The sequence below is a fragment of the Dasypus novemcinctus genome, chromosome 2 (assembly GCF_030445035.2).
Source record: "Dasypus novemcinctus isolate mDasNov1 chromosome 2, mDasNov1.1.hap2, whole genome shotgun sequence".
In the NCBI taxonomy this organism is placed as follows: Eukaryota; Metazoa; Chordata; class Mammalia; order Cingulata; family Dasypodidae; genus Dasypus; species Dasypus novemcinctus.
The window spans coordinates 119910219-119922522 of NC_080674.1; the positions used below are offsets into that span (position 1 = coordinate 119910219).

The 12304-nt window shown below is 35.7% G+C and overlaps 1 protein-coding gene across 1 annotated transcript in view; it reads left to right on the top strand.

The window, feature by feature from the left end:
- The window catches only part of KCNN2 (potassium calcium-activated channel subfamily N member 2), a 523285-nt gene that overhangs the window by 495016 nt on the left and 15965 nt on the right, over positions 1-12304 (top strand). Inside the window, exon 10 of the mRNA XM_058277220.1 lies at positions 6277-6387. Within this exon, the coding sequence (XP_058133203.1) occupies positions 6277-6387 (111 nt within the window). The remainder of the gene's footprint in view (positions 1-6276; positions 6388-12304) is intronic.

A 12304-nucleotide genomic window follows, 5' to 3' on the forward strand; every position in this document is an offset into this window, starting at 1 on the left:
TAATCTCTTCAAATAAAGGCCCAAGAGGGACTATATCTTTAAATTCGTATAATAGTTTCTATTTTGTGCAGAGCAGCACAAGGGGATGATGGGCCTTTTCAGGCATAAGGCTAAATTCCCCACCAATACTCTAAGTGGACCTTCACTTCTCCCTTCAGTGACTCCCAAGAAAGTTTCATAAGAAATATGACAGCTCCTTTCTTCCAGGTATAGGCAAGTATAGCTGGAAGTTTTGTGACCTTTTAGTATTCAACTCCTTGACTCCACAAAACACCTAATTTTTCTCAACTATCAGCACTTTTCGTTGGCACAGCTACCCTTCCTGTCTCCAAGATATGTGCGCTCACATTGGCACCATTGTCAATAAGGAGATATAAACCCAGGGATGACTCATTGTTGGTAGCAATTTTATGCAGAACTTCCCACAACTAAAGTAGGAGAAGGAGCTGAAGAACCAAATCACAGCAAAGCATGCCCAAACTTTGTCACTAAACTCTCAAAAACCACATACACCATCTTATCTCTCCCCTGAAAGGGTAGATGTCAATTTCAGATGTTCTCTTATCATCAAATATCAACTTATAGTTGGAGAAAGTGAGGTAGGGCATTTTCTAGAGGAAAATAGCCTTTAAAACTTCCTTGAGAGAAGCGGACTTGGCTCAACGGCTAGAGCATCCGCCTACCACGTGGGAGGTCCACGACGTGGGAGGTCCGCGACGTGGGAGGTCCACACTTCAAACCCAGGGCCTCCTTGACCCGTGTGGAGCTGGTCCTGGCACAGTGCTGATGCGCGCAAGGAGTGCTGTGCCACGCAGGGGTGTCATCCGGGTAGGGGAGCCCCACGCTCAAGGGGTGCGCCCTGTAAGGAGAGCCGCCCAGCGCGAAAGCTAGTTCAGCCTGCCCAGGAGAGCTGACACGGCAAGATGACGCAACAAAAAAAGAGACACAGATTCCCAGTTCCGGGACAAGAATAGAAGCAGACACACACAGAAGAAGAACACACAGCAAATGGACATAGAGAGTAGACAATTGGGGCAGGGGGTGGAGGGGGTGGGAAAGTGAGAGAAATAAATAAAAAAATAAATCTTTAAAAAAAATAAAACTCCCTTGAATAAAACTTCAGAGGTATATAATGCTGAATTTGGGTGCTTTATAGAATTTTATTTGCCAGAATTAATTGTTCATATGTTTTTATAAATGAATCATTTGTCAGGCAAGTGCAGTAGGTGAGATAATGAGCCATTCAACCCCAGGGACAGAATATGACCAATGTTTTTAAATATTCATTTTACCTTCTTTCTGGAGGACAAGCTGATGTTTTAAAGCTGGTTTTATATGTAAGTACATTTTAGGTATAAAACATGATTTTTCAAATTAATCATTTTTATACGTTTTAATTACTCATAGTGTAATAAATAGCTATAAATTTGACTTTTGAACTTTTGAAAGCTATCATAAAACCCCAGGGAGTGACTAATTTTGGACTGGAATATTGTGAACATTAATATTGTGAACATTATCAGAAGCATTTTCTATGGTGGTGAATATCCTAGAATTTGTTGTAAATGTAAATTTCATTTATTGTGTTGAACCTTTTGGCAGATGCCTTTTTCAGTAAGGAAATAATAAAAATTTTTACTCAGCGTGTTACTGATGAAATTTCCCTTAATTTATTTAAAAATGATTCTTGGAAATATTGCAGAATCAGCATAACCAGGTAATCTAGAGTAAAAGGGTTAAAATCTTTGGATTTTTGTGATAAATAATCTTGGAAGAAACAAGCTGTCTAAACTTTTTTTTTAAAAGACGTTTATTTTTAATTTATTTCTACCCCCTTCCCTGCCCCCCCGCCCAGTTGTCTGCTCTCTGCGTCCATTCACTATGTCTAGATTTCTTTTATATTCTAAGGATCAACATGGCATTTCTGTGCTCTAAATGGAAAAGAACTACATTTTAATTTGGCAGAATCTAAGACTCCCCAGATGTTGGGATTCAATTTTAGTTTATGTTTTCTGATTGTCATTTGTTCAGTTTGCTCTAATCATAGGTTTATGAGCATTACCAATGCTTGTCATTACTTATCTTTTCAAAGGCAAGGCATCTCTCTCTACCCCCGTCTCTCACAATACCCCACCCCCCAGCATCTAATTTTTAAGAAAGACCTAAATCTTTGCTTTTAATATATTGGTTTCATAAACACATTACATTTTCTTCATTTAGTTTTTACGTGTCTGAGCATCTTGAAGTGGTAAGATTAGTGATCTACCTTAGCTTTGCTCTAAAAACATAAATGAAATAGTTAAAAGTAACCAGGATACACTTTGCTCTGGTGAAAGCACTATGACTTCTCTTGTTAAATGCATCCAGGGATCTTAATTCCACAGAGTAACATATGTTAGTCCCATCTGTTTCTATGTCGATTGTGATGGAAGGATGACAAGCTTTGGAGAGTATACTATAAAAGCATACTTACCTTCATTCTTATAAACTTTATGAAACAGAAAGGCCCTGGAAAGAGACATTGAGTGGACAATAACATTAAGTCATTACTTAAATTACCATAAGCATTAATGTGTTGACAGGAATTTACCTTGAACCTAGAATACTTTTGGAGGTGGACCAGCTTCATTTCACATAACTCTAAAAATTAAAAATAAAAGTTACTTTTTTGAATTATGATTACAAAGCCAGGAAGTATGAGTTTATGGTTTCCTTAGTTAAAAGTAGACTTAAGGGCTTTGTATCTGGGAAAAAAAAAAAAAAAAAAGGTTTCTAAGTGGCTCTTAAGGTACAAATTAAAGGAGTACAGTTAAGATAATAGAGTGAGAGATCTAGGTAATAGTTTCAATAAATACTAAATTGTCACAAAGCTGTGCATTAAAATTAATTTGTTGCAAAAGACTTCTGGTGAGCTAGATAATGCTCTGTGAGAAATGTGCCAGTAGCTGGAAAGAATGGAGCCTAGGTATAAACAAAAATAAAAATCAACTTCCAAAGACTCTTGGAATATTCTGATTTAATTGGTTGGGCACTTAGTCTGAGCATTGGGACTACTGCTGTCCTTCCAAGTGATTCTATTTCTGTTAAGAACTACTGACATAAAAGTTGTGCCAGTTATAAAATAGGAACATTGTTGATTTGTTTTGGTAATTAACCAGGTTCAATTTTTAAACACTCATCCATTAAGATTGTATCATATAAAATAAGGTGAATCTGAGTTTCTTATTTTACACTGAAATATGTATGTCATGGTTAGTGGAAATGACCACAAATATGACTACATGTGATCCTAAATATAGACAACTGATATGATAAGCAACTTAGTATTATGAGATGAAGTAAAGGATGGGGAAAATATCAATGCTAATCAGAACTCATAATTGAATGACCACCCGATTATGCTCTAACTTGTCTCATCTCTAAAATCAAGGGGTAAACCAAATAATTTCTAAATACCTGGTAGCCTCCTCCTCTGATTATATGGTCAATACAACTTCATTTCTGAGGATACAGACATCTTCATAAAGCTGGATGGAAGAGAATATTCAAACCCTCTGGAAATATCATACTTAAGCAATATTGGCTTATCATTAAGACCATGTCTTTATGTTCATAATTATCAGACTGTGACAAGACAGGGCAAATAAATATATTTTCTCTCTCCTCTGCTCTCTTGTCCCTCCTACTTGTATTCAGTGAGTTCAAAACCCCATTCTTTGGTTCACAATTGACTAAATTTAATTCATTGAATTTTATAAATTTGAATTTTATGAAAATTTGTGACTCTAATTTTATTTTTATAATAAAACATAGTAAAGTATGTTCATAAAAAGCTCATTTTCCTAGGTTGGATTTTTTAATATTAATGAAATATAGAAGGGTTCAGTTAGCCGTTTTCTAAAGTCACAAATTAATATCAGTTTGTAAATGTATAATTTTGCATTTATATAAGTAATAAGTATTTGTTTAGAAAATTTGGACTGTTCAGAAAAGTACAGAGAACAAAATAAGTCACCTGTATTCCAACCCTTAAGAGAATCTCTATTCACAGTTGACCTAGCTTATTTCCAGTTTTTGTTTTTTTATGTGAAAATTTTGTTAAAATATTAAAATTAGGAGGGTATATATATAGTTTTTAACTTGCTTTGTAAACATTAAATTGCATCAAAGTATCTTAGAAATAAAAATTTTAATATACCCATAATATCCTATGGATATACTGTAATTTATATAACCATTTCCCAATATTAGATAGTTAAGATATTGACCACATTTTTAAGGTGCAAAGTTCTATATAAGTATTGATTTTTATTTATTTTTTGCTTAAATTTTTTAACAAATCAATTTAATTGGTATATTTTAATAGAGCATAAATCCATCCAAAGTGTACAATAAATGATATTTGGTGTAATCATATATTTGTGCATTCATTACTTCAGTCATTCTAGAGCACTTTCATTATTCCAATAACAAAAAACAAAACAAACCAACAAAACTCATCATCTCTTAATCTCTCTATTCTTTCCCTTCCATACATAGCTGCTATTCTTTTTCCTCCTTTCTAGTGTGTATTTGTATTTATATTTTGTAAAAACAGTCATATATATGCAATAACACCCAAGGTTTTCCTATGTCCCATGTTTCAATTTTTAGCTTTCCTTCTAGTAATATACATGACCTTAGAATTTTCCTTTCAACCTCTGTCAAACACATAAAATAGCACTGCTAGTTACAAACATGATATGCTTTAAGCTTTTATATTCATTTTCAAAGATTACAAATAACCTTTTTACCTTTACACAGATTAACCTTCAGCTTTCCATACCCTCCTTCTATTTTCTGGTGACCTATATTTTAATTATTAACTCCATGAGTTTGCACAATATATTTAGTTCATAATAGTACAATCATACAGTATTTTTTCTTTCATGTCCAGCTTGCTTCACTCAACATAATGTCCTCCAGGTTCACCCATGTTGTCATATGCTTCGTGACTTCATTTCCTCTTATTATTGTATAATATTGATTTTTAGACACAAACAAAACCTTTTGCCAGACCTACTGGCAATGAGAAAAGCCAGGCTATCTCATGGGAATTTGAGACACTGTCTCTCTCATGACTATCCTTTGAGACCCCTGCCCCTATAGTCCAACATAAAGGAACTAGAAATTAGTTAACAAAGATACGAGTCTCTTGAAAGATCCACAAGTACCACAGCATCCTACTGTTGTATTCCTCATCAGTGGGCTCACCCCTGTTGGGTCTTTGTTACCTGCACTCTAAGACTAACTTGTCGACCTCTGCTGTTTTGATGTCCTCAGGACTGAGAGTGTGTCTGCAGGTCTAGACTTCCCTTTCACAGGTCCCCATGAAAGACCCTCAGTTGGTTTCTTCCCAGTTAGCAGGTTGGCTGTGCCCAAGATCAATGCCATGGCGGTGGCAGCATGGCCTTGCCTCCTGACCCTGTGATCAGTCACTGGCCTTTCAACAGCAAAGACCCATATACCTCACAGCTTTGGATTGCCATACCTTGGTCATGGAAAGGGATAACCATTATCTTTGGATCTCCACATAGTGTCACATCTCTTCCCATGAGAGCAGCACAGCGGCCTGATTCTAAAGCACCACTGTTGCTTTTGTTTTCTAAATCAACTGGCCCAGGCCTCTCCTAGTGCTGGTGAGCCACTAAAATAGTGGGGCAGCTTATCTCTTACCTTGGGCATGTCATATATCCCTGTTGTCCAGGTTCAGATCACTGTGCTTCTGTGACCCCTTCCAGTTTGTATGTGTACTGAGATATGACTTATCTATTTGTTCCTGGTACAGATGATTGGCCTGAAGGCCTGCTGGTGTCATCTTGAGAGAAGGTTATGGAATGTTATTTTTTAGGGGAAAATCCTTATTTTTTAGAGAAAAATCCTACTACATATAGTTAAGCTATTTTACTCATTTATTACTTATTCCTTTTATATGTACATAACTATTTGCTCTGTATTGCTTTTTTACCTTTTATTTCTTGTGATAGAGATGTGTATTAGTCAGATATCATACTTTAGTTCTTAAACTATGTGAACTGTTTCGTTTTTACCTACAACTAAAGGTGTGTTGCTTACTTTCCTTGGCCTTGAATTTTCTGCAGTAATCACTGAAGACACTGAATACAACAGTTTTTCCTTAATCTTGAGAAACTCTTGCATTTGGCACAAAAAATTTTAATGTTGCTGAACAATATTTTAATATTGCTGAAACACTTCTTGGGGTTCTTTCATTTTCAGGGTGCTGGTTGCACAGCCCTGGTGGTAGCTGTAGTGGCAAGGAAGCTAGAACTTACCAAAGCAGAAAAACACGTGCACAATTTCATGATGGATACTCAGCTGACTAAAAGAGTAAGTTACTATCATGTATCTTCATAGCAAATATTTTTTTCATTTTTGAACAACATAATTTTTGTTCTGATATCTGAAATGACATGATTTAAAGTTGAGGCATTCTTGAAAATAATCACGTTTTTTCCACATTTTGAGAATAGACTATTCCTAACTTTAGGTCAGTTTAGAAAATAATTAGACAACTTTGATAGTTGCTCAAGGATAAAAATAAATAACAAATCTACATAAATAGACACACTTAACATTTAAGTTGCCAGTATGCAAGAAGAGGCCAATAATGGACTGAATAGGAAGGATCATATTGTCAACATAATATAGGAATTTTAGGACAAAGTGATTCAACAAACATTTTACTAAGGTTCAGTGCACCAGGTGGCTGTTCTAGAGACTGGTGTTACAAAGATGAATAATCACTTTTGGAAGCTTAAGGTTGTGGCAGGGACAGGCCTGTTCCCTGTTAAATCAGAGAGATGTCAAAAACATTACAGCATCTAGATGGGAAATCAATGTCCAATTATTAGGAGTTCAGAAAAATAGTAATCATAGTATTTACAGAACACTTACTCAGTGCCACATGCTGGTCCAAGTACACCACATGTATAAACCCATTTTATCCTCACAATAGCTTTATGAGGGAAGTGGCATTATTATTCTCTCTTTACAAATGTGGAAACTAAGACAAAAAGAGGTTAGGTAACTTGCTCAAAGTCATTATATCAAGGTAGAAAGTCATGTACAAGACGGATTTTTATTAGACTACATTTTTAGCCTCTCTTGGTAGTCATTCAAGATACCAAAATACCAAGGTCAAAAATTACTCAAAATCACCTTATAGCAGTCATCACACTCTATGACTACTCACCAAAGTGGAATCCAATCGGAATGCTTTAAGGACACACGAGGACATTAAAATAAGTAGATAACAGATTATTAGTCAACACTTAATCCAGAAGTTGCAGCAGGACTTGTTTGTTTCAGTCCTTACAGGTCTCACAGCTCCACAAGAACACGTCCATAAATGCCGTGTATAATCTAAATAATTTTATCATGAAGAAATACACTAACTCCGGAATTAATGCCATATTTAAGATAGTAAGCAGAAATATACTGTAACATACCGTACAGTCTATATGTTCACATATGAGTCTTCTCAACAGTAGAAAATTGTGAAAGAACCACAAATAAGAAAGCCAAGTTAGCATGTTTGGGCCGATTACCTGATGTCTTGTAAGCAGTTTTTTAGTTTTATCCTAAGTATTTAATTTCTTTAAATGCTACTTTGGGATATTAATATTTCATATCCTAATTACTGAAGCATTTTGAGAGTTACAAAAGAAAGATAAAGGATTACAAAATTGACTGTGTCCATTATTATATACCATTTTTGCTGACTACTATTGCAAGATCAGTCAGGAGCCATTCCTGGTTGGTGTTCACAGCTTAGTGTCTTAGAGTTCAGGGCTTCTCTACCTTAGCACCCTTGACATTGGGGCTGGGTCATTCCTTGTTGTGAGGGGCTGACCTGTGCACTGTAGGACGTTCAGCAGCATCCCTGGCCTCTACCCACTAAAGCAGGGGTTCTTAATCTTTTTTGATCCACAGACCCCTTTGTCAGTCAGGTGAAAACCACAGGCCCCCTACTAAGTCCACACGATACTGTGTATTCTTTAATAAATACATCACACCCACACCAACATGTCCCTATGAGAATAATGTTTTTTTTTAATTTCAATTCAAGCTCACAGCCACCTTGTTAAGAACCCCTGCACTAGATGCTAATAGTATCTCCACCCCCAACTGTGACAACCAAAAAATATCTCCAGATCTTTTCTTATGTCCCTTGAGTGGGCAAAATTGCCCCTAGTTGAGAACTACTGCTTTAAGTTTGTTATTCCCAAGATTTTAACATCTTACAGGAGAGACAGGTTGAGCCAATTCCTCTTAAAAGATATTCCTTGTCCACCAAACTTACTGTAATTTCTCACTTCCTTGGAATAATATATTCACTTAATAAACATATACCGTGTATCTCATGTGGTTGGAGTTCTGTGTTAACTCCTAAGGATAAAAAGCTGAAATATATTCCAGTTCTCAGAGGATTTTAAGCTTTCACAGTATAGACCTTTTGGAAAATCCTCTGAAAGCTCTTTTTCTGGTTCTGCTCATGCCGTGGGCACCTTAAAGGACTGTGGATCCAGGTCTAGATGACCTTCCTTTGTTTTTTATGAATAGGATCCATTTCCCTAAACTGAAAAAGTTTTATGATGTTTAACTTTTCTATGTCCTTGTATAATTTTAGATAAAATAGCTGTAGAAATAGTTGGCTGAAGAGTCAGAGTACTCGTAAAAAGCCTTTTCAGGATGTAGTACTATTCTAGTCTGCAAAATTCGCATTCTCCCTGACGCTTACCATCTTTATTAATTCTGTTATCACATTACTACTCCTTAAAAGGGGAGCTTCTCTGTGGTATTTATTGAGGCCAGAATCTCTTGGAAGTCTGAGAAAGATCCTCCTGCAGGCTTGTTCACAGACCAGTTTTCATAAGTGAGATGTCAGTAAGTAGAGGTACAAATGGCAGAATGACATTGGGATCAAACATAAATTTGATGGGTTTGTGGCACCCATTCCATTAATCATACTCAATGTATTATATGAAAATAGTAGCCCTTTTATAGTTTTCTCTTTATTATTTTATTATACAAAGTCATCAATTTAATGAGTTTCCTCTATTTGGACTTGATTTCATTTGGTTATTTATGGAATCTCTAAATGGATCCAGTTATAATTTTAAAATATTGAATGAAGACTCCCGAATGGTTTCCGGAGAATAATCAATTATAAAAAAGGACCTCAAAAAGCCATACACAGTTACTAAGATGAGAAATTAAAAATATAAATCAAAAAGTGTTACATATTATTATTACAGAACAGTACAACTATTCCCTGAAACACAGAAGAAATCATTTTTAACAGGAGCAATCATCACAGGTAATCAAATCCAAACATGACTAAAGAAAAAGAAATAACAAAGATAGGTCATTCTTCCAGGACCAAATGTCATCCATTGTGTGTGTCTTTACTGAATTAAACAATTTCCATGAAACTATTGACTCCATACAAATTTTCAGAGCAACAAATTTATAAAGAAATAACTTTATTGAATGGCTGCATTAACCAAGAAAAATACTATTTGAAAATATAACACATTATTCATTGTGCACCAACTTTAAGGGATATTGTTTTGTGTAATTCTAAAAGTTTACATGTCAGTCTTCAATTCAGTAATGACCAACAGGTACATGTACCTAGAATAATCTCATGATTTTTAAATGAAAGCGTAATACCCATACTTGTTTTACTAAGACAGAACTAATTTGTCATCTTAGAGAGGTAATGTGTTTAGCATACTGTATCTTTTGAAAATGTTCTGATATACATTCAGTTCTGAACTAAAAGAAAATCTTGGAGTTTTGCCCATCCTTACCCTGAAAACTTTGATTTAAGCACTCCTGAGAAACCAGACATAATTTTTAAAGTAGCTAGATATACGACAAAGAACAATAATACATATTAATGTCCACCGTGGGTGTTTCCAATGCTGCTAAGAATTTTCAATGAGATGCATAATAAGAACACTATTATACAGTTACATAATTTTGTTTTCTAATGCATATCTTACCTGAACAAATATTCCAGAGACTTTATCCTATGTGGCATTTACAATGTCCCTGGTTACATAGCCCAGTGGGTTGAAACAAAAACACATGCATTTATCGATTGGCTTTGCCCTATTCCAAAGCCGCAACCTTCAGCCAGGCACCTGGTCTAAAGGAGAACTGAGTGAGAGTTGGGAGTGGTGAGCAAATCCATGCAGCCGCTGCATTAGCAGCCAAGAAGGGCATGTGCTGTCCCAGTACACAGACTTAGTAGCATTGTCTGCACGTTCCATGGGCTCCACAGATGTCACCCACCGCACGGCAAGGGTTTACTGTAGATAGCAGAATAGGAGGAAAGAAACTTCAGTAGGAATTTAAATCCCATCCCCTTCAATTTGGGAAGAATGGAAGTATTACACTAAAAGCCTCTGAGGGGAGAGGCAGGAGGAAGAAAAACAAAGAAATAAAAGTTGAAAGAGAAGAATCAAAGTAGTTTTAAAAAAAGGAAAAATGTAAAGAAAACAGCCTTTTAGACAGTGCTCTAATAACCTATATCACATAGGTTTGAACGAAGCAAATTATCAGTTAAACGTCAATCTGTTTTAAATGTTTTGGTGATTTATAAACTATTTAGACTTAAAAATATATCACACATTACCACCTATGACTTCAATATTTAATATTATCCTTAAATCAGTAATATAACATTTTATGGCCTTTATACCTATGAAAGTGGTTTTAAGGTATCTAGGTAAGTAGTTACTATAATATGATTTCTTTTAGGGCTGCTGTTTTCTAAATTTAGTGTTAAAATATCTGATTATAAATATGCCTTTCAAATTATTTCCAAAAAAAAAGCTTTTAATTAAAGGTTGAGCATTAATGATTTAGAGCAAATATTCTTGCACAGAGGTGGGGGGGGTGAATTCCTGTTATCAGAGGACCTTCTCCTTGCTTTCCTTTTTTTTTTTTTGAGTGGGAAATAAATTGTTTCAGAATGGTTTGGGTCTATTAATCAGCTCTAGAAATAGCCCTCAAAAATTTAGTAGCTCTAATATCTGTGAATCCCATTTTGCCACCTATCACAATACCTAACATTTGGTGGAGGGACTCAGAAAATTTATTGATTTAATGAATGGAGATGCACTGGCTCATTTCAAGCTTAAGTCTCTTCTCTAAACCTGTACACCCTTCTTATCAAGAGGATCCTTGGATAAATATTTATTTGTTCATGGTTAGGAGAAGTTTTTTTATGATGCAAATCATGTGTACTACAGTACCCAACTTAACACAACTATAGACATATTTAGTACCAGCTGTGCCCTAAGCACTGAGCTAGGGAGATACAAAGATTGGTGACATGAGCCCTGTCCTCTAAGAATTAGGAAAAGCCCTTGGAAGAGAAGTAAGGGGGCACAGGGGTTCATTATCAGATGTTTATATGGCAGAGTTAATTGAGGGAACAAAGGAAACTTTCCCTCCAAATCAACTTCACTCCAAATCACTAAATTATCATAAATGCATAGACCTATATCAATTCCCAGTTGTTCAAACCTGTAAAACACTGAGGGAGGTGCCTTTGACTCTGCTGTCTTCAACCCTGAGAGGGACAAGAAAAACCTAGTCTTAGAAATCTATATGAGTAATAGGCAAGAGATTGAGTTTCTTATTCTTCTTGGGAATACTGTTTCATGGCTGCCATTTTGAAAAGTACCAGTTAAATATGATGTTTAAAAGTTTTCATCCTGTGCTTACACACCTACCAGAGAGTTAGAAAGTGGTTGTTTCAAAATAAATTCATATATTTCAAAGTTGTTAAAAAGCAGCTGTAAGGATTCCATTTTCAGATAAGGGAATTGACTGAAATGAAAATAGAGTGAATACAAAGCCTGAAAGATAGGCCTCAGGGCATTGCTCACCCCATTGCCCTTTGAAATAAGGTTCCCTCCTCCCCTTCAGCCAATCCCCCACCATGCCTAAGAGAGAATCATTTCAAATACTTCAAGGGTAGTTGGTGGGTCTCTTTTTCTAAAGTTCATGAACTTTAAAAGTAATTTGGCATTTGTCGTTTGTTATTTGTAGATGGTAAATCCAAATCGCATTAGTTGGTATGTTCTATACTGTTACTATCCAGTATTCTTGTCCCATCAGTTTGTATCGTCTTTTTTGCCCAGTTTTCCAGCTGCCTCACCACAGGGACTCCAGGCTCCTCTTCTGTGCCTCTGGCTGGTAAAAACAAGGAGAGAACAGGCATCTA